Raw genomic sequence first — 20,618 nt, 5'->3', positions numbered from 1 at the left:
TTCCTGGTTGCCACCCCACTCTCATTCCTCTCAGTATTTTCTATGCACAGGATCTAAAAAATATGCCCCACCATTTCCTTTAGCATTATCTGTATTTCTTTTGTTTCCAGCTTTATTGAGATATAATTGATAAATAACATTGTGTAAATTTAAGGTGTATGATGTGACACTTTGATATATGTATGTACTGTGAAACGATCACCACAATAAGGTCAGTTAACACATCTGCATTACCTGTATTTCTTTCTTTCTTTCTTTTTCTTTTTTTTGTGAGGAAGATTCGCCCTGAGCTAACATCTGTGCTAATCTTCCTCTATTCTGTATGTGGGATGCCTCCACAGCATGGCTGAGTGGCATAGATCTGCACCTGGGATCTGAACCCATGAACCTGGGCTGCCGAAGCAGAGCACACAGAACTTTAACCACCTGGCCACGGGGCCAGCTCCCTCTTTTTTCCTTTCTGTATGTGAGAGGCTGCCACAGGATGGCTGCTAACAGACAAGTGGAGTATGTCGGTGCTTGGGATCCAAACCTGGGCCATCGAAGCAGAGTGTGCCAAACTTAACCACTAGGCCACTGGGGCTGGCATTACCTGTATTTTCATTCAGCAACATGCAAACACCCTTTTCACTGTACCTTTGCAAACACTGGGAACTTTAACCTTAAAGATCTCTTCTGTTCTGAGAATGGAGATGTGTTATTATTGTTAGTGTTTTACTTTGAGATATTTGAATACTACAGTGATTGAGTATTTGGCATAAATTCTCTGGTTTTTCTTCACCCATCAATCATTTATTGAAAGTGTGCTCTCCGCCAGGTTCCCTTCTAGGTGCTGGAGATGCACCAGAGAACAAAACAGAAGAAAACTCCTGCCTGCCTGGAGCACTCATTCTGGTGGACCAATTCTATAGCCTCAGTCTGTCTATGTTCTTTGTCTCTTTTACTCAAGTCTTGGGAATTTTTTTTTAAAGATCTGACTCTATCTTGTAAAGGAAAAACAACTGCTTTTCTCTACTCTATTACTACTCACTGCTAATACTCCATTTCTGATACTTCTCCTCACCAAGCGTGTGGGGTTTTTCCCACACCAAGCAATTCTGCAACACCAGCTGGGTGTCCCACAAGGTAACAACTCTGACATTAGCTACCTGGAGGCAGCGCCAGATCCCACAGGTTAAGGGCTCAGTCCACAAGACTGCCCTCCTTCCCTCCGATGGCAACTGCAAGTTCAGGTTGTCACCTGTGCTTCTGTCTAACTATACATCAGAGGTTCTCGTGACTCCCTTCTTGGGTTCGATAATTTGCTACTGTGGCTCACAGAACTCAGAAAACAGTTTACTTCCTAGATGACTGGTTTACTATAAAAGGAGACAACTCTGGAACAGCCAAACGGAAGAGATGCACGGGGGAAGGTGTGTGGGAGGGGAGCAGAGCTTCCACGCCCTCTCCAGGTGGGCCGCCCTCCCAGCACCTCCACGACTTTACCAACAGGACTCAACACTAACCCAACTCTTAATCCAGTGCTTCAGGGATTTTGATGGAGGCTTCATTACCTAGGCGCAACTGGTTACCCTGTGGCCAGTGGTAAGTGATTCAACCTCCAGCCCCCCTCCCCTCCCAGGGGGTCCGGGGCTGGGGCTGAAAGTTTCCCCTAGCAACCAGCCCCCATCCAGTGGTTATCCAGGGGCGTTCCCCAAACAACCTCATTAACATAAACTCAGGTGTGGTTGACAGGGGCTTGTTATGAATCACAAAAGACAATCATTTCACCTTTATTATTTATCCTGAGCTATTTCAGGAACTGGGAACAAAATCAAAATATTGTAACAAAAGATGACCCAATAGCTCTTATAATTTAGGATTACAGGGGTTTCAGAGAGCCAGAAACCCTGGACAAGACCAAAATATTTATCACAGTGTGAACAAATAATTGGGACCCATCTCCCCGGTCCAGCAGGCGAAACTAGCAAGCCGGCTGCAAAGGCTGAGTCTGTACAAAACCCACGCTGTACTGTGAAGCAGCCTTGCAGGGCATCTCAAGCCCGTGTCAGAACGACCCTGCAACCCCTCACCTCGGCACCAAAGATGCCGGCGGGAAAGGATCTGCAACAAGACGAGATAAAGGGGCCCTGGCTCTCATATCCTCTAGCTACATTTTTAGGCTGAAGGGATAGTTAGCAACCCTGGTACTTGCCTCCCTCCACCCACAGATAACACTGACATTCCAGGAGATATAACCAAGAAATTCTTATTGTACAATCGAGAGAAAAACCAGATGTCCCCTGTCACAGACGAACAGAACCCCTTTGTCGTATACAACTGCTGATGAGTAAGCCCCTTCCAGCATGCACACTGCTTTGTAAAGAAGGTCAATAAACTGTACTCAGATCTGCAGACGTCAGAGCAGTTCCTTCAGGACACTCTGGTGAACTGTTTCTGAGGCTCGAGTCCTCACTCTTGATTCTGTTTTTTTTGAGGAAGATTAGCCCTGAGCTAACATCTGCTGCCAATCCTCCTCTTTTTGCTGAGGAAGACTGGCCCTGAGCTAACATCCGTGCCCATCTTCCTCTACTTTATACGTGGGATGCCTGCCACAGCATGGCTTCATGAGCAGTGCCATGTCCACACCTGGGATCCAAACCGGTGGACCTGGGCTGCTGAAGCGGAACGTGTGCACTTAACCGCTGCACCACTGGGCCAGCCCCACTGGTGGTTCTTGAATAAACTCTTTCAGTTAACTTTTATCAAGATTCTTTACTTCAGTTGACAACAGTATCACACATCTATCATATCTGTTGCTAATCCTGCTCTGGCCCCCACCTCCCGTGCTCAACCAGCAGTTGGCTATGTGACCTCTAATTCTGAAGTCACATATTTTAAGACACACGTAAAATTGAAGTGTTTACATTATTACAGCTGACCCCTATTTCCTTATGATGCTATCACTTTTAAGTCTAAAAGGACCATTGCCCTTCCTGAGGTTTGATGAACAATTTAAATTTTCTCCTAGTTGTTACATTTTCAATTCCCCCCAATTTGCAAAAATTGCTAATCAATTGCCCCAAATCACTGACTGACTAAACCTTCTTTTGCTTCTTTTTTATGATACTTCCCTCCCCTTCCCCTTCTACTATTTATGATACTAGAATTTTATACAGAATGAAGTCTATTTTAGAACTATTTTTTTATTCTAATGATCTGTCCATTCTTGTCCTGGTATGTTTTAAATTACAATTCTCTTTATTCATTTTTCAAGTTACAAAAGCTAATATTTGCATCTTATCAAAATTTCAAACATAAAGTTAAAAAGCCAAAGCCCTCCCTTTTAACTCTCATGCTAAATTTCATAATAGGTAGTACTATTAAGAGTTTGGTATAAATTTTAAAAAATTAAAAAAAAAAGCAATATACTAAAACTTATGGGATGCAGCCAAAGCAGTTCTAAAAGGGAAGTTCATAGCAATAAACACATCAAGAAGAAAGAAAGATCCCAAATAAACAATCTACCCCCATGCCTTAAGGAACTAGAAAAAGATGAACAAATTGAGTCCAAAGTTAGCAGATGGAAGGAAATAATAACCATTAGAGGAGAAATAAATGAAATAGAGACCAGGAAAACAACAGAAAAGATTAACCAAACTAAGAGTTGGTTCTTTGAAAAGATAAACAAAATTGACAAATCTTTAGCTGGACCAACCAAGAAAAAAAGAGAGGACCAAAATCAACAAAATTATAAATGAAAAAGGAGACATTACAACTGATGCCACACAAATACAAAGGATCATAAGAGAGTACTAGGAACAACTATACGCCAACAAACTGTACAACGTAAAAAAAAAAAAGGGAAAAATTCTTAGAAAGATACAAACTACCAAAACTGAAACAGGAAGAAAAAGAAAGTCTGAATAGAACAATTACTATTAAGGAGATTAAATCAGCAATCAAAAAATCTGCCAACAAAGAAAAGCCCAGGACAAGAGGGCTAAACTGATGAATATTATCCAACATTTAAAAAAAAATTAATGCCAATCCTTCTCAAACTCTTCCAAAAAATCAAAGAGGACGAGACATTCCCAAACTCATTTTACGAGGCAGCATTACCCTGATAACAAAGCCAGAAAAGGACACTAGCAGAAAAGAAAACCATATACCAATATCCCTGATGAATACAGACGTAAAAATTCTCAATAAAATGCTAAGTAAACCAAATTCAGCAGCACATTAAAAGGATCATTCACCATGATCAAGTGGGATTTATACCTGGGATGCCAGGAAGTTTCAATATATGCAAACCAATCAACGTGATACATCACATTAACAGAATGGAAGAAAAATCATATGATCATCTCAATAGAGAAAAAGCATCTGAGAAAATTCAACATCTGTTCATGATAAAAATTCTATTTTTTTTTTTTTGAGGAAGATTAGCCCTGAGCTAACATCTTTTGCCAATCCTCCTCTTTTTGCTGAGGAAGACTGGCCCTGAGCTAACATCCATGCCCATCTTCCTCCACTTTATATGTGGGACGCCTACCACAGCGTGGCTTGCCATGTGCTGCCATGTCTGCACCCGGGCTCTGAACCGGCAAACCCTGGGCTGCTGAGAAGCGGAACATGAGAATTTAACCGCTGCGCCACCAGGCCAGCCCCTTGATAAAAATTCTTAACAAATTAGGTATAGAAGGAACGTACCTCAACAAAATAAAAGCCATATATGACAAGTGCACAGCTAACATTACACTCAATGGTGAAAGGCTGAAAGCTTCTCCTTAAGATTAGGAATAAGACAAGGGTGTCCACTCTCACCACTCCTAATCAACATAATACTGCAAGTCCTAGCCAGAGTAATCAGGCAAGAAAAAGAAACAAAAGGCATCAGAATTAGAAAGGAAGTAAAATGGTCTTTATTTGCAGATGATATGATTTTATACATAGAAAATCCTCAAGACTCCACCAAAAAACTGTTAGATTTAATTAAATTGTACAGCTGCAAGATACAAAATTAATATGCAAAAATCAGTAGTGTTTCTATACACTAACAACAAATTACCTGAAAAAGAAATAAAGAAAATGATTTCATGTACAACAGCATCAAAAATAATAAAATACTTAGGAATAAACTTAAGCAAGGAGGCAAAAGATCTCTAGTCTGACAACTAAGACACTGATAAAAGAAAATGAAGAAGACACAAATAAATGGAAATATATCCCTTGTTCATGGATTAGAAGAATTAATATTGTTAAAATGTCAATACTACCCAAAGTCATCTATAGATTCAATGTAATCCCTATCAAGATTCCAAAGGCATTTTTACAGAAGTAGAAAAAACAATCCTAAAATTTATATGGAACTATAAATGATCCTGAACAGCCAAAGGAATCCTGAGAAAGAAGACCAAACTGAGAGGCATCACATTTCCTGATTTCAAGCTATACTATACTATACTACACAAGCTATGCTATATAGCCATCCTACACACTACATACTACATAGTATGGCTCTATACAAGCTATACTATAAAGCTGTAGTCATCAAAACAGTATGGCAGTGGCACAAAAACAGACAAGTAGATAATGGAACAGAATTGAGAACCCAGAAACAAAACCAAGCACATACAGTCAACTAATATTTGACCAGAATATTCAATGGAGAAAAGACAGTCTCTTTAATAAACAGTGCTGGGAAAACTAGATATTCACATGTAAAAGAATGAAATAGACTCATATCTTACACCACTCACAGAAATTAACTCAAAATGGATTAAAGACTTAAACATAAGACCTGAAACGAAACTCCTAGAAGGAAAAATAGGAAAAAAGCTCCTTGACACAGGTCTTGGCAATGATTCTTTGGATATGACACCTAAAGCACAAGCAACAAAATAAAAAATAAACAAGCGGGGCTGTGTCAAATTAAAAAGATTCTGCACAGCAAAAGAAACATCAATAAAGTGAAAAGACAACCTAGGGAATGGGAAAAAATATTTGTAGACCATATATCTGATAAGGGGTTAATATCCAAAATATATAAAGAACTTGTACAACTCAACAGCAAAAAAACAAATAATCCAATTAAAAAATGGGCAAAAGACCTGAAGAGACATTTTGTTACGAATGGCCAATAGGTACATGAAAAGATGCTCAACATCACTAATCATCAGGGAAATGTAAATCAAAACCACAACATCAGCTTACGCTTGTTAGAATGGCCATCACCAAAATGACAAGAGAGAACAAAAGCCAGCAAGGATGTGGAGAAGAGGCAACCCTTAAGCATTGCTGGTGGGATAGTAAGCTGGTACAGCCACTATGGAAAATAGTACGGAGGATCCTCAAAAAATTGAAAATAGAACATATGATCCAGCAATTTCACTTCTGGGAATGTAGCCAAAGGAAATGAAAACACTATCTGGAAAAGATATCTGCATCCCCACGTTCATCGCAGCATAATTCACAATAGCCAAGACACGCAAACAACCTGAGCGCCCGTCAGTGGATAAATGGATAATGAAATTGTGGTACATAGATGTGATATATACATACAATGGAATATTATTCAGCCATTAAAAAATGAGGAAATCCTGCCATTTATGACAACACGGATGGACCTTGAGGGCATTATGCTAAGAGAAATGTCAGACAGAGAAAGACAAATACTGTATGATCTCACTTATATGTGGATTCTAAAAAAACCAAAGTCATAGAAAAAGAGATCAGATTTGTGGTTACCAGAGGCAGCAGGTGGAATTGGAGGAAGGTAGTCAAAGGGATGAACTTCCAGTTATAAGCTAAATAAGATCAATAAGTACTAGGGATGTAACACATGGCATGATGGCTACTGTTAACACTGCTGTATGGTACACATGAAAGCTGTTAAGAGAGCAAATCCTAAGAGTCCTCATCACAAGGAAAAAAAATTGTTTCTTCTTTTGTTTTTCTTTTTATTGTGTCTATATGAGATGATGGATGCTTAACTAAACTGATTTCAGTAATCATTTCACAATATACCTAAGTCAAACCACTATGCTGTACATCTTAAATTTACAGAATCTACTTTGTAGTGAGCAAGAGAGAAGTTAAATATTCACAATCAAGTGTAGAGCGATACTCCCGGGAAGAACACATACAGCAGAGGCCTACACTTGCATCAGAGGTCAGGGAAGGCCCCATAAATGATATTTAAGCCGAGGCTTGATGAACAGGGACTAAGGAGAACGAGTAGGGGTGTTATAAGCTAAGAGCACATGTGTAGAGGCCTGGATGGGGGAGGTGCGTGTGTGAGGACCTGAGAGGGTCCAGGATGAGGCGGGGTGGCCTGAGTAAGGAGGGAGGAGTGGCAGATGTGAGGAAGTTGAGAAAGATTTCTAAGTTTGATTTTACCCCAAGATCAATGAGAAGCTAACAAATTCTTTTTGCTCAGACATCCTATCTCATTATGAGCATATTTTTCTTTTTCTACGAGCAGAGTTATACCAACTGTTTAAAATGCTCGTCTGCTAATTCCAACAACTGGTTTGCTTCAAGGCCAGCCTCCACTGATGGTCTTTTCACTTGAGCAGGGGCCACGCGTCGTTGTTTCTTTGTATGATTAGTGATTTCGGATTGCATGCTGGACCACAGGAATTAACATGTTGTAGAAGTTTTGGATTGTATGATGTTTCTCTGAAGAGTGTTGACTTTCGTTTTTTTTTAAAGCAACAACTAGTATGGCTAAACTCAAAACATGGGTAGGGTTCATTAACAGAATTTGGGGCTCTCCCTCTGTACTTGTTTCCAGGATTTCCCCCTTATTTTCTGGTTTCTGTGGTAGCCCTCAAATGCATCCTCTTGTTACTCAAGCTAATACAACTACAGTTTTTTATCAAGTTTTAGCCACTATACTCCGAAATCAATTGAGGCCTGCTCTCAGGCAAAAACTTGCAAAAACAGTTCATTCACCCAGTAACATTGCATTCTTCCAAGTGCCGGCTCCCTTCCAGGGTCTGCCTGGTTTGGTCACTCTCCTGTGCCTTCAGGTCTTTCCTTCTCATGTTTTGTCCGGTTTTATAGCTGTTATTTGTGGGACATTTAGTCTGATGAAAGTCACTCTGCCAGTACTGGAAGTGAATGCAATCACTGTTTAATATTTTTTTATCATTAAAAAATAGATGAATTTAACTTTTCCAGTTTTAGTCATATTCTGTAAGTTTTTTTTTTAAGTCCAGTCCACGTTCCGTCAGAGGAACATCAAGCTTTACTTCCTTTTTCGTTTTTTAGATTGGCACTGAGCTAACGTGTTGCCAATCTTTTTTTTTTTTGTCCTTCTTCTTCTTCTTCTCCCCAAAGCCGCCCAGTGCATAGTTGTACATTCCAGTCACAAGTCCTTCTGGTTGTGCCGTGTGGGACGCTGCCTCAGCATGGCCTGATGAGCCGTGCCATGTCCACGTCCAGGATCTGAACCAGCGAAACCCTGGGCTGCCAAAGCGAAGTGCCTGAACCACTCGGCTACGGGGCCAGCCCTGCATTCTGTAAGTTTTGATTTGCAATGTTTTTATTTTCTAAGTACCTGACAATATTTTTATTTACTCCTTGATCAAATAGTTATTTATCTTTTTTTTTTCCAAGGAAGATTAGCCCTGTGCTAACATCTGCTGCCAATCCTCCTCTTTTTGCTGAGGAAGACTGGCCCTGAGCTAAGATCCATGCCCACCTTCCTCTACTTTACATCTGAGACGCCTGCCACAGGATGGCTTGCCAAGCAGTGCCATGTCTGCACCCAGGATCCAAACCGGTGAACTCTGGGCCGCCAAAGCAGAACGTGCACACTTAACTGCTGTGCCACAGGGCCGGCCCCTCAAATAGTTATTTAAAAGAGTGTTTTTAAATTTCCAAGTAGTTAGGGTTTTTTGTTTTTAATATGAATGTTTAGTTTTATTGTTATGGTCAGAAAATGTAGCCTGTACAATTTCCTTTTCTTTGAATTTTATTAATAATTTTTGGTTGCTGAGTATTTGACAGTTTTGTCTATTTGAGAACAAGGTAATATATTAACTAAGTTTATTCCATTAATAGACTTTATGTGTTGATAGAGTCAAAAAAAATTTAGAGTATTAATAGTTTTCAAACTTTTTTTTTGGTGCCATGGAAGTTTTTGTTCAAAAGAAATAAAATACTCATTCATTTACAAATAATACAAATTGGACAACAGAACAGTTCTGCTCACACTGAGGAGGGCAGGTGTGGAGCAGTGAGAAGGCAGAGCCGAGCTGACTAGGTTCTTCTTTCCCCCGACCACGCATGGGGAGCCCTGAGAGTGGAAGCTGACGAAAGAAGAGCGGTTCAGAGCTGTGATGGGAGGCACTCAACCTGCCGGTGGCTGGCTTTGAAGATGGGGACTAGAAAGCAAGGAATGCAGCAGCCTCTAGGGGCTGGGAATGGCTCTCAGGTTATAGTCGGCAAGCAAATCGGGACCTCAGTCTTAGAACCACAAGGAACAGAATTCTGCTATCAGCCCAAAGGAAGAGAAAATGGATTCTCTCTTAGTCTCCAGAAAGGAACCCGGCCTGCTGATACCTTGATTTTAGTCTGGTAAGACCTTTACCAGACTTCTAACCTACAGAACTATAAGATGACAAATCTATGTTGTTTTAAGCCACTAAGTTTGTGGCAATTTTTTATGACAGAAATAGAAAACTAACACATCTGTACAGATTATTTTCAATATTTTAACTATATCCCTATGTTGTACTACCACCATTCCAGCCCAGTTTATGGGATTTACCATTATTATAGACCATGTAGGTCCAGATACATAAAATGAACATAAAAACAACCCAGTACTTTTAAACTGGTAATGTGCTAAATGATAAATAACTTCAAATACCATGCATAAAGCCAACTCTACCAGTGTTCCTAGGAATTTGTTATACTTTGATTTGGGGGAAGGAAAGGAATTTAACAAAAGCTATTTTTCTTGGTATTATCTTTTTGAACCAGGTACCTGTCTCATTCTTGTTTCTTGTGTTAAAAAGAGATGATAAATTCCAGAGCCATTGGATGATCTCAGGTTTTAAACCTTCCAAGGACGTGAAAAGCATGTCCCTGGATCCTATTAAGAGCTCACCTTCACTTACCAAATACCCAGCTTTCACAGAGATACTCACTTATTCAAATCAATTTCATAAGTTTGCATATGAGGTTTATCTCCAGTCTTGTCTGGATCCCATCGGTAGATGGCGAATTTCTTGATTCGGGGAGCTGTGGCCGCAGCTGTCTGGGCCCCTCGGCAGGCCTGAAATGTAAGTTCACAAGAAGGAAAAACATTATTAAAAATGCAAGATAAATCCTTGCATTTAGCTGGCACTATGAACTACAGTACTGGATAGAAACCCACGCATTACTGACACACAGTCTTCTTGGGAAAGGCAGCCATCCGCTATCCAACAAACACCAAGCACTTATGCCAGACATGGTGCTGGGGGCTGGAGAAAGGCCACTTAAAACAGACAGAGTGGGCCGGCCCCGTGGCCGAGTGGTTAAGTTCATGTGCTCTACTTTGGCGGCCCAGGGTTTCACGGGTTCAGATCCTGGGTGCAGACATGGCACTGCTCATCAGGCCATGCTGAGGTGGCGTCCCACATAGCACAACCAGAGGCACTCAACTAGAATATTCAGCTATGTACTGGGGGGCTTTGAGGGAAGAAGAAGAAAAAAAGAAGACTGACAACAGATGTTACCTCAGGTGCCAATCTTTAAAAAAACAAAACAAAATAGAGCCTTTGCCCTCATAGAACCTACTTTGTAGTGAGCAAGAGAGAAGTTAAATATTCACAATCAAGTATAAAGAGTGATACTCACGGGAAGAACACAACAGAGGCCTACACTAGCGTCAGAGCTCAGGGAAGGCCCCATTGATGATATTTAAGCCGAGGCTTGATGAACAGGGACTAAGGAGAACGAGTAGGGGTGTTATAAGCTGAGAGCACATGTGTAGAGGCCTGGATGGGGAAGGTGCGTGTGTGAGGACCTGAGAGGGTCCAGGATGAGGCGGGGTGGCCTGAGTAAGGAAGGAGGAGTGGCAGATGTGAGGAAGTTGAGAAAGATTTCTAAGTTTGATTTTACCCCAAGATCAATGAGAAGCTAACAAATTTTTTTATCGTGTGGATGACAATCATTTTTATTCCTGAGAAGTGTATCACTGGTTATGCCAGGAAAATTGTCAGATGACCTCTGGGGACACCGGGGAGAAAGCCAGCGCAGTTGTCAAAACGAGACGCTGTTGTTTTCAGATGAGGCGTCTTAGTCAGTTTGGGCCTCTATAACAAAATACCAAAGACTGGGCAGTTTGAACAAACACCTATTCCTCACAGTTCTGGAGGCTGGGAAGTCCAAGATGAAGGTGGCGGCAGATTCGGCGTCTGGTGAGGACCCTCTTCCTGGTTTCAGACGGCTGCCTTCTTGCTGTGTCCTCACGTGGCTGAGAGATCTCAGGCCTCTTCCTTTTGGTGAGGGCATTGATCCCACCACAAGGGCCCTGCTCTCACACCTCATCTAACCCTGATCTCCTCTCTAAGGTCCCAGCTTCAAAGACCACCCCACTGGGGATCAGAGCCTCCACCTATGAATTCGGGGGACACGAACATTCAGTCCACTACAGCAGGACACATGACAAAGAACGCTCTGTCTTAAAACAAACCAGTTTGGGGAACTAACAAACAGCTGAGTCCTGCTCTCCACGATCCTATTACATCTCTTGGGCACTTACAGTCTCTGCCAGTGGGTTTCACAGTCAGCCTAGGGACCCCGGAGTGCTGCCTCAAGAGCTGCTGGGAGAGGGTCAAGTTAAGGGGCTGGGCCTCTGATTTCCCTCCCTCCTTCAACCAGAACAGCTTCCCCAAAAGTATGTGTATTTGCAAAAAGGGTGCTGTTGTCAAAAAAAAAAAGTTTTATATTAAAATTCATACTCATTGTAAAGCCACTGTTTATTGTTGCTGGGCACTGTATTAAATGCTTTATATTAATTACCCCACTGAATCTTCATTTTAAAGATGAGAAAAACAAGGCTCAGAGATCAAGTGATGGGCTCACCAGCACAGGGCTGATGAGTGGAGCCAGGCTCGGAACCCAGGGCTGGCTGTCTGACTCCAGACCCATGTTCCTAAACACTGTACATTCCCATTTACTTGTGAATACTCTCATGTCTCTTCTTGGTGCTGTCTTCTCTTCATGTCTAAACTCCTTGAGGATGTGTGTATTACTAGTCAGGGTTCACAGAGAACAGAGCCAACTGTGTACATACATATACACATATACATACATACACAAACATATACGTATATGCATATACATAGATATAAAAAGAGACTTATTATGTGATTATGGAAGATAACAAATCCCAGGACCTGTAGTCAGCAAGCTGGAGCCCCAGGAGAGCCAATGATGTAAATCAAGCCCAAGCCCAGAGGCCTGTGAACCAGGAGAGCCAATAACGTCGTTCCAGTCCAAAGGCCAACAGGCTCAAGACCCAAGAAGAGCTGATGTTTCAGATCAAGTCCAAAGGGAGGAAAAAACCAATGTCCCAGTTCGAATGCAATCAGGCAGAAGGAAATGCCTCATCTGGAAGAGGGTTAGCCTTTTCTTCTTCTTTCTTTTTTTGAGGAAGATTAGCCCTGAGCTAACATCTGCTGCCAATCCTCCTCTTTTTGCTGAGGAAGACTGGCTCTGAGCTGACATCTGCGCCCATCTTCCTCTACTTTATATGTGGGATGCCTACCACAGCATGGCTTGCCAAGCAGTGCCATGTCCGCACCCAGGATCCGAACCAGCGAACCCTGGGCTGCCGAAGCAGAACGTGTGCACTTAACCACTGTGCCACCGGCCCGGCCCCAGCCTTTGCTTCTATTCAGGCCTTTAACTGATTGGATAAGGCTCACCCACATCAGGGAGGGCTATCTGCATTACTCAGTCTATTAATTTAAATGTTAAACTCATCCAAAAACACCCTCACAGAAACACCCAGAATAATTTTTGACTAACTATCTGGGCAACCTGTGGACCAGTCAAGTTGACACAGAAAATTAACCATCATGGTGTAGAAGAGATTTATTTTACATCTCCCAGCATACCTGGTCCAGGCCTCTGCACACAGCAGTTTAATCCAGGGTTAGGAAAGATTGAAGACAAGAGCAAAAACTGAGTAGCAGACGAATGTAAAAATGTGCTTTATTTTAAATGTACCTTAAAAGGCTGAATAGTACGATCTACGTCAAGCCATTAACAAATAAAACAACAACACCCCTCCGTATATGACATGTACTTATAATGTTAAGTCAATAGCTAAGTGTCTCCGTTCCATAGACCTTGAGGCCCTTTTCCACTGGGCGGATGAAACAAGGTGGAGACCACAGCAAGTCCTGCTGAGCTTCTACGACGGTGATGGGGAGGGGAGGGCCTTGTCAGTCCAAACAGCAATTCTAAGTTGAACCCTCAATTTGTATATAGAAAAATTCAGACTATATTCCGGGCCAGCTAATTAAACTGGTAAGGAAAGTAAAAACTCTGAAGATTAGTCGAGTAATTACAAGAAATGCAATGGTGTTTGCTACTTGCAGCAAAAAATGCCCAAAACAGAGTGAAGCTGGAAATATAAATATCAGCTCTCAGTATTAAAGAAGAAAATATATGAAGAAAATGAGGGGCTGGCCGTGAGGCCGAGTGGTTAAGTCAGCGCGCTGCACTTCGGCGGCCTAGGGTTTCGCTGGTTTGGATCCCGGGCACGGCCCTAGCACTGCTCATCAGGCCACGCTGAGGCGGTGTCCCACATGGCACACCTAGAGGGACTCACAGCTAGAATATACAACTATGTCCTGGGGGCTTTGGGAGGAAGAAGAAGAAGGAAAAAAAGAAGATTGGCAACAGATGTTAGCTCAGGAGCTGATCTTAAAAAAAAAAAAAAAAGAAAGTGAAGGTGAAGATGAAAGCTGTATTTTCTTATCACCAGGCTGGCTAAGATCATCAATAAAAGGAAGGTCACTTCTGCAAGTGAACATTTTCCACTAGGGGCTCCATTTTGTAAAACGACAGGAACATTTGGCTAACGCCAGCCACCTTGTGGTAACCGAGAGGAAGTGAAAAGAAACGGTCCCTGAAGACACCAGCTCCGGCAGCTTTTGCTGGCTTAGTGCCCCCACTCACCTTTTTTTGTTTCTGTCAGATTTAATGAGGTGTAATTCATTACAATAAAATCCACCAATGTTAAGTGTATAATTTGATGAGTTTTGATGAAGTGGTATAACTACTGCCACAATTATGACAGGAGACATCCATCCAGAAAGTTCTCTAGTGTTCCTTTACAACCAGTGCCCTCTCCCTATCCCTTGCACCTGATCTATCACACGGATTTGCCTTTTATAGAATTTCATATAAATGCAACCAGATAGTACATCCTGTGTCTAGCTTCTTTCATTCAATATCATGCTTCTGAGATTCATTCATGTTCTTGCGCATATCCAGAATTGTTGCTTTTTAAAAAAAATTAACTTTTCATTTTGAAATAATTGTAGAATCCCATGCATTTTTAGAAACAGTACTGAGATTCCATGTACCGTTTACTCAGTTTCCTCCAATGGTACCATCACACAAAACCATAGTGCGACATCACAACCAGAGCACTAAAGCTGACGTCAGTCAGGGTACAGAGCATTTCCACCACCACCAGATCCCGAGTTGCTCTTGTAGAGCCACACCCACATCCCTCACGCCCCCTCCCCCACCCCTTAACCCCAAGCAACCACTAGTCTATTTGTAGGATTTTGTCATTTCAAGAATGTTACATAAGTGTAATCGTCTTGTGTGTAACTTTTGGGGTTGGCCTTTCTCACGCGGCACGCTGCTCTGGAGATTCAGCCAAGGTGCCGTGAGCCTCAACAGTCGTCTCTTTCGTCACTGAGGAGCGGTCCACGGTACGATGCACCAGTTTGGTCAGCCATCACCCACCAAAGGATGTCTGGGTTGTATAAAGTTGTAATGAACACGTGTGGGCAGGTTTCTGTGCGAACGCAAGTCTCCATGTTCCGGTATAAAGGCCCAGGAGTGTACTGTTGGGCTGTATGGCAGATGCATGTTTAGTTTCTTTAAGAAGTTGTCAAACTGTTTCCAGAGCAGGCGGTCACCATGCCTGAAGCAGGCGGTAAGGGGAGAGGGGCAAAACGCCTTTTAAAAAAGGTAACTCCTGCCAATTTAAAAAATCAAAACATTAGTAACACTTGGACTTTAAACAGAACCCGGGACTTTGGGGCTGTCAGCTATAACTCCATGGTTCTAAAGCTTCATTTAATGACACTGTCAGTGGGCAACAGGCATCCAGCTCGATCACGCTCGGTCTCGCTCCTGCAAAGGCCTGTCGAGGATGACCACGGTCACCCGCAGCGGTCCTCCCTTCAACGCCTCTTCCTCATGCTTAACATCTGCTTCACAGCCACTCTACCAAGATACAAAGGTCTAGACCTGACCACGCGGATCTTCCCAAAGGCGTTAGGTTTATCTAGAAATCATTAGGCGAGTCTGATATGAGAGACGTGAGGCAAATGCAAGGCAAGGACGCACCACAAGAGTACCATAAGGCAATAACACCCCAACATTAGTTTTGGGGTACCCCAAAGTGTCATCGAATTTTTTTTTCAAAACAGCTAATTTAAATTCATTTTGAGCTAAAAATATATTTTATGTAACACTTGGTGGGGTAATGGGAGCTAACAGGAATGAAGAGAGAAGATAGTGAGATCAAAACAAGCAGAGGGTGTGGCTCTAAAAGTGATGGAGATTTGCTCATCTTGAGGACTGTTTAGAGTTGACCCATAGGATTATGGTAGCTGTGATATAAAAAAAAATCCCCTGAATAGAGAAATCTAAAAAGGTGTCATGTAGGTGTTCATAGAAGTAATAACATAACAGCTTTCATGGAGACAGGAACTAGCCTAAGGAGACAGGGCCATCTGCAAGGCCCCTGGCCTAACCAGATGGGGCCCCTAACCAATCAGCAACCTAGGAGAATCAGATAGAGCCCAACAAGTTCCACACTCCACAGCCTGTGGACTCTCCTGGGCTCACGCATGCACCATAGCACCTAGGAGTCCACTGAAGGTGACCCTAGCCCCATTAGCATAGTAAAAATCACACCCGGGGTGGAGAGCTAGCACGCTAATGATCCATGCACTGCATGCAGTAGCATGCTACACGACAGCGCAGGTGCAAGCACCACCCCACCTCTACATGCCCTGAGAAGGCCCTCCTCCCCAGCCTTTGCCTAATAAAAGCCCCACAATCCTGCTCCCTAAGGAGCTGGACACCTGCCCCTTTCCTTTCCACACCGACTCCCTTGTGCCTCTCCTGTGCACAAGTGAACAAACTTTTACTTTTCTACTGTCATTTGTTGTCTCTCTTGATTGCTATCCTAGGGGACAATAAGAACACAACATACTGGTAACACATTCACTGAGCCCTTACGCGTGCCAGATGTTGCGCTAAATTACCGTTAACCTTTACAAGATCTCTCGTAAAGATTCTCGTAAAGAAAGTTTTATTATTCTCAGTTAAAAAATAAGAATAAGATCATATAACAAAAAAGCCGGGATTCAAACACAGGTCATTTGACTCCAAAGCCCAACCTTTCAGCCACTATACCAGTGGTGAAATTGCAAATCCAAAATGGAACAGCACACAAGAATAATTTCTTTTCCCAAACAGATCCAAGGAAAAACAGGAGTTATTCCTCTACTCATCCAATCAGCACGATCTTAGGTGGTAGTTGGCCCAGATGTGCTCATTCACTCGTCTGTTCAATAAATAACTATGGAGTGCCTTACTATGTTCCAGGGACTGTTCTAGGCCTTGGGGATCAAAGCCAAACAGACATATGTTCCAGTCCTCATGGAGCTTACACAGTGACTGGAGGGGACACACCTAAATAAAATCTACAGGGCTGGCCCAATGGCGCAGTGGTTAAGTTCACACGTTCTGCTTTGGCAGCCCGGGGTTTGCAGGTTCAGATCCCAGGTGCAGACCCAGGCACGGCTTGTCAAGCTATGCTGTGGCAGGTGTACCACATATGAAGTAGAGGAAGATGGGCATGGGTGTCAGCTCAGGGCCCATCTTCCTCAGCAAAAACAGGAGGATTGGCGGCAGATGTTAGCTCAGGGCTAATCTTCCTCAAAATAAATAAATAAGTAAATGAAATAAAATCTATGGTATGTCAGGTGGTGATAAGTCCGGGGGTGGGCGGGTCCTGGCCACAATTCTACAATTCTAACTGGGTTGGCCAGGGAAGACTTCACTGAAAAGCTGACAGCTGAGCAAAGACCTGAAGGAGGTGAGTGAGCAAGCCATACAATATCTAGGGGAAGAGCAAATGAGCAGAGGCGACACTGAGCACAAAGATCCCGAGGTGGGAACGTGTGTGGGGAACAATGAGGTGGCCAGTGCAGTTGAGAATGGAGTAAACGAGGACAGGAACAGAGAGGAAATCAGGAAGTTAACGGGAGACCAGATCACATAGGGCCTTGCAAGGATTTTTGCTTTTACCCTGAGCATGATGGGAAACTATCAGAAGGTCTTGAGCAGAGGAGTGTCAGTCAGACAAGTTTTGCAAGGATCATTTTGGTTCCTGTTGTGAGAATCACCTGTCGAGGTGCAAAGATGAACGCAAGAAAACCAGCTAAGAAGTAACTGCAATGATCAGCTAAGAGATGATGGCCTGAACTGGCTGGTGGCTGGAGAAGTGGTTGGTTTCCGAATATATTTTCAGCGGGAACTGACAGGATGTGCTCACAAACTGGATGTGAGAGTGAGCCAAAGAACAAGGATAACTCCAAAGTTTTTGGCCCAAGCCACATAAAGGATGGAGTTGCCATCAACTGACACGGGAGGAGTTGAGTGTGTGGCGGGAGGAGTGTCAGGATTTTGGTTCTGGGGAAGCAAAGTTTATGACATATTATTAGACACCCACGTGGAGATTTTGAGACTGTAACTGGGTGGCCATCTGAACCTGGAGATCTGGAGCAAGGTCGAGGCTGGAGACATAAATTTAGGAGTTATCAGCATATACCGGTAAGTGGTGTCTAAAGCCCAAGGGAGTGTCTATAAAAAAGAGGCCTAAGGACTGAGCCCCAGTGTTTAGAGCTTGGGGCAAAGAGGTGAAGTCAGCAGAGGAGACAGAAAGAACACCCAACGTGTGAGGAGGAAGATCCGAAGACTGGATGTCCTGGAAGCCAGATGCAAAACGTATCTTGAGGGGGGAGTGAACAACAGTGACAAATGCTTCAGAGAGAAAAGCACATATCATGAGAACTGAGAAATGACTGCTGGGTTTAACAAAGCCAAGGTCACCGTGACCTCGAGCAATTTCAGTGAAGTGGTGAGGGAGAAAAGCCTGACTGTAGGAGGTTCAAGAGAAAATGGCAGGAGATGAATTTTGGACAGTGAGTTTAGACATCTCTTGAGAAGTTTTTCCATAAAGATGAGCAGCAAAACGGAGTGGTAGCGGGGCATGGCTTTTTTTTTAAGATGGGAGAAATTATAGCCTGCTTGTGTGCTGCCGCTGCTGCTGGTGTAATAGAGAAGGAAAAACTGATACCTCAGGGGACAGGAGAGAACTACTGGAGAGCTCTCTCTGAATAAGCGATGGGATGGATGTAGGGCATGAATGAAGGGGCAGCCGCAGGAGTGTCACCAATTTCCCCTCAGAAACAGGAAGAAAAGGAGAATATACAGGCAGAAGCAGGCAGGTGGGCAAAAACTTGAGGTTTTTTCTTGTTGCCTGTCCATCAATCTATACTACAAACCCAGGATGGAAGAGGGTCCTTCAAAAGCATTTCTGCCTCCATGAGTCAAGGCTGGGCGTACCTTTCTAGGAAATCTTGGAAAAGATTACCTTCATAGTTTGTAATTTAAGGAAAGGAGCCAGATAATCGACAACTGGACTGAACTGGACTGAGGAGGATGAGAAGGGAGAATTCTGGATCATGCTAAAGGCTGCTTGTTATTCTTCTAGGAAAGCTTCCTTAAAGAGGCTTGCAGCTAGATAGAGCAGATATAGATCTGGAGGCAGGAGAGAAAGGTGTCGAAACGGAGAGAAGGAAGACAAGGAGGTCTGTAGAAACCTGAGTAAAATGGAAGGTGAAGGCTTGTTTCTGAAATGTGAGCGGCACTGTTTCAAATCTAAGCACTACCTCTTAGTGGCTGTGTGTTCTTAGGCAAATTACTTAACTTCTCTGATTCTATTTCTTCTTTAGTAAAGTGGTAGGGAGTATTAAAAACTACCTCATAAGATTACCTGGAGGGTCAAGTTTCTAGAACAGCCCAGAAAATAATTTCTGCTTTTCAATACTGGCAACATTATCAGTTCTTGTATTATTCTGATTGGCTCCTGCAATCAGATACACAATTGAAAGTAGGCGGAACTTGCCCTAAAGGAGGTCATAGTCTAGATGAAGAAATAAGGCAACACAAACAACAGTTAATATCTTATATTAAATACTTAGAGGCGGAACTGTGGTTCAGTGGTGCAAACTAATGCACAAAAGGAATTCAGAAGAGACATGGCACCGTGTCCCAGAGTCCTTGGCTCCTGAATGTCACCCACAGGTACTTCCCCAAGCTTGTGCCCTGACTCTCTGGAGGCAGCTTTTGTGGGTGTGACTCTACAAGGGGGGTGGGTGGGAGGGCCTCTCCAATGTCTCTGTCCTCAGGAAGCCGTGCAGTGGCCTCACGTGGACTTACAACACTGACCTATGAAACCAGCCTCCTCTACAATTCACTCATGGACCGAGCTTTGGAACTCACTCTCACTGCTGAGGCTCTCACAACTTCACTGCCTGCTCAGCAACTATAAAAGGAAGTGGCAAACGAGGTCATTAACGATGGTCGATGGAATGCTCAGAGGCCGCCAGCCCGAGGCAGTCTTCCCCCCATTCCCCTTTCAGAAAGACTACAGAGAACAGGCCACGTGTACTGTGTTACGCAGCCAGAGCAGGTACTGAAAAGGAGAGAGATTCTCACCTAAGTGCAAGAAGGGGAGAGGAACTAATATTTCTTCTACACCTACCATGGGCCCAGACCTGCGCTAGGAAGTTTTCACATATTATGTTAAAAAGGGTTTAGGTCCTGGATCTACCAGTTCTCACCTACGACATCTTGAGCAAGTAAAAAATTTTCTTTCTGGGGCCTCAGTTTTCAAATCTCTGAAAAGGAGATAAGAATTCCTGTTCGCCCACCTTGCAGGGGTTGGTGAGGAGTCCCGAGGAAACACTGGAAAGAGATTTGTAAATCCTTAGTCCCTTACGTATGCAATGGCAATTTCCCTTCCCCTTTTAGACGTTCCCCCTTAGAATGCAGATCAGAAGTGTGTACTCTCCTGACAACACAGGGCGTGTGCGGAAACCCAGCAGTGCACCCTGAATAATGCAAACAAGCGCGGCGCCGGGCTCTGGCCCTCTGTGATTCATGCCAACACTCTGTGGGGTCGGTATCAGTACACGCCCTTTACAGACGGGGACACTGAGGGGACGACGCTGCTTTAAGGAGTCCAGGCTTTCCCGCAGCCCCCGAGCAGGGGAAGGGTCCCGATCCTTCGGGGCCGAGAGGAT

General features: G+C 43.3%; 1 protein-coding gene and 2 long non-coding RNA genes across 3 annotated transcripts in view; 1 reads left to right on the top strand and 2 right to left on the bottom strand.

Moving 5' to 3' along the window:
• Positions 1 to 20,618, bottom strand: part of SDHB (succinate dehydrogenase complex iron sulfur subunit B) — a 32,976-nt gene that overhangs the window by 11,523 nt on the left and 835 nt on the right. The window contains exon 2 of the mRNA XM_008507088.2: positions 10,143 to 10,270. Coding sequence (XP_008505310.2) covers positions 10,143 to 10,270 — 128 coding nt within the window. The remainder of the gene's footprint in view (positions 1 to 10,142; positions 10,271 to 20,618) is intronic.
• Positions 8,322 to 8,642, top strand: LOC139080527 (uncharacterized). Its single transcript, XR_011535095.1, has 2 exons — positions 8,322 to 8,507; positions 8,605 to 8,642. It is a non-coding gene; the product is annotated as an uncharacterized lncRNA (long non-coding RNA).
• LOC139080526 (uncharacterized) lies at positions 13,176 to 20,280 on the bottom strand. Its single transcript, XR_011535094.1, has 2 exons — positions 20,157 to 20,280; positions 13,176 to 15,208 (listed from the first exon to the last, which is right to left on the bottom strand). It is a non-coding gene; the product is annotated as an uncharacterized lncRNA (long non-coding RNA).

The sequence above is a fragment of the Equus przewalskii genome, chromosome 2 (genome assembly GCF_037783145.1).
Source record: "Equus przewalskii isolate Varuska chromosome 2, EquPr2, whole genome shotgun sequence".
Taxonomy (NCBI): domain Eukaryota; kingdom Metazoa; phylum Chordata; class Mammalia; order Perissodactyla; family Equidae; genus Equus; species Equus przewalskii.
This window is presented reverse-complemented; position numbering and strand designations above follow the sequence as displayed.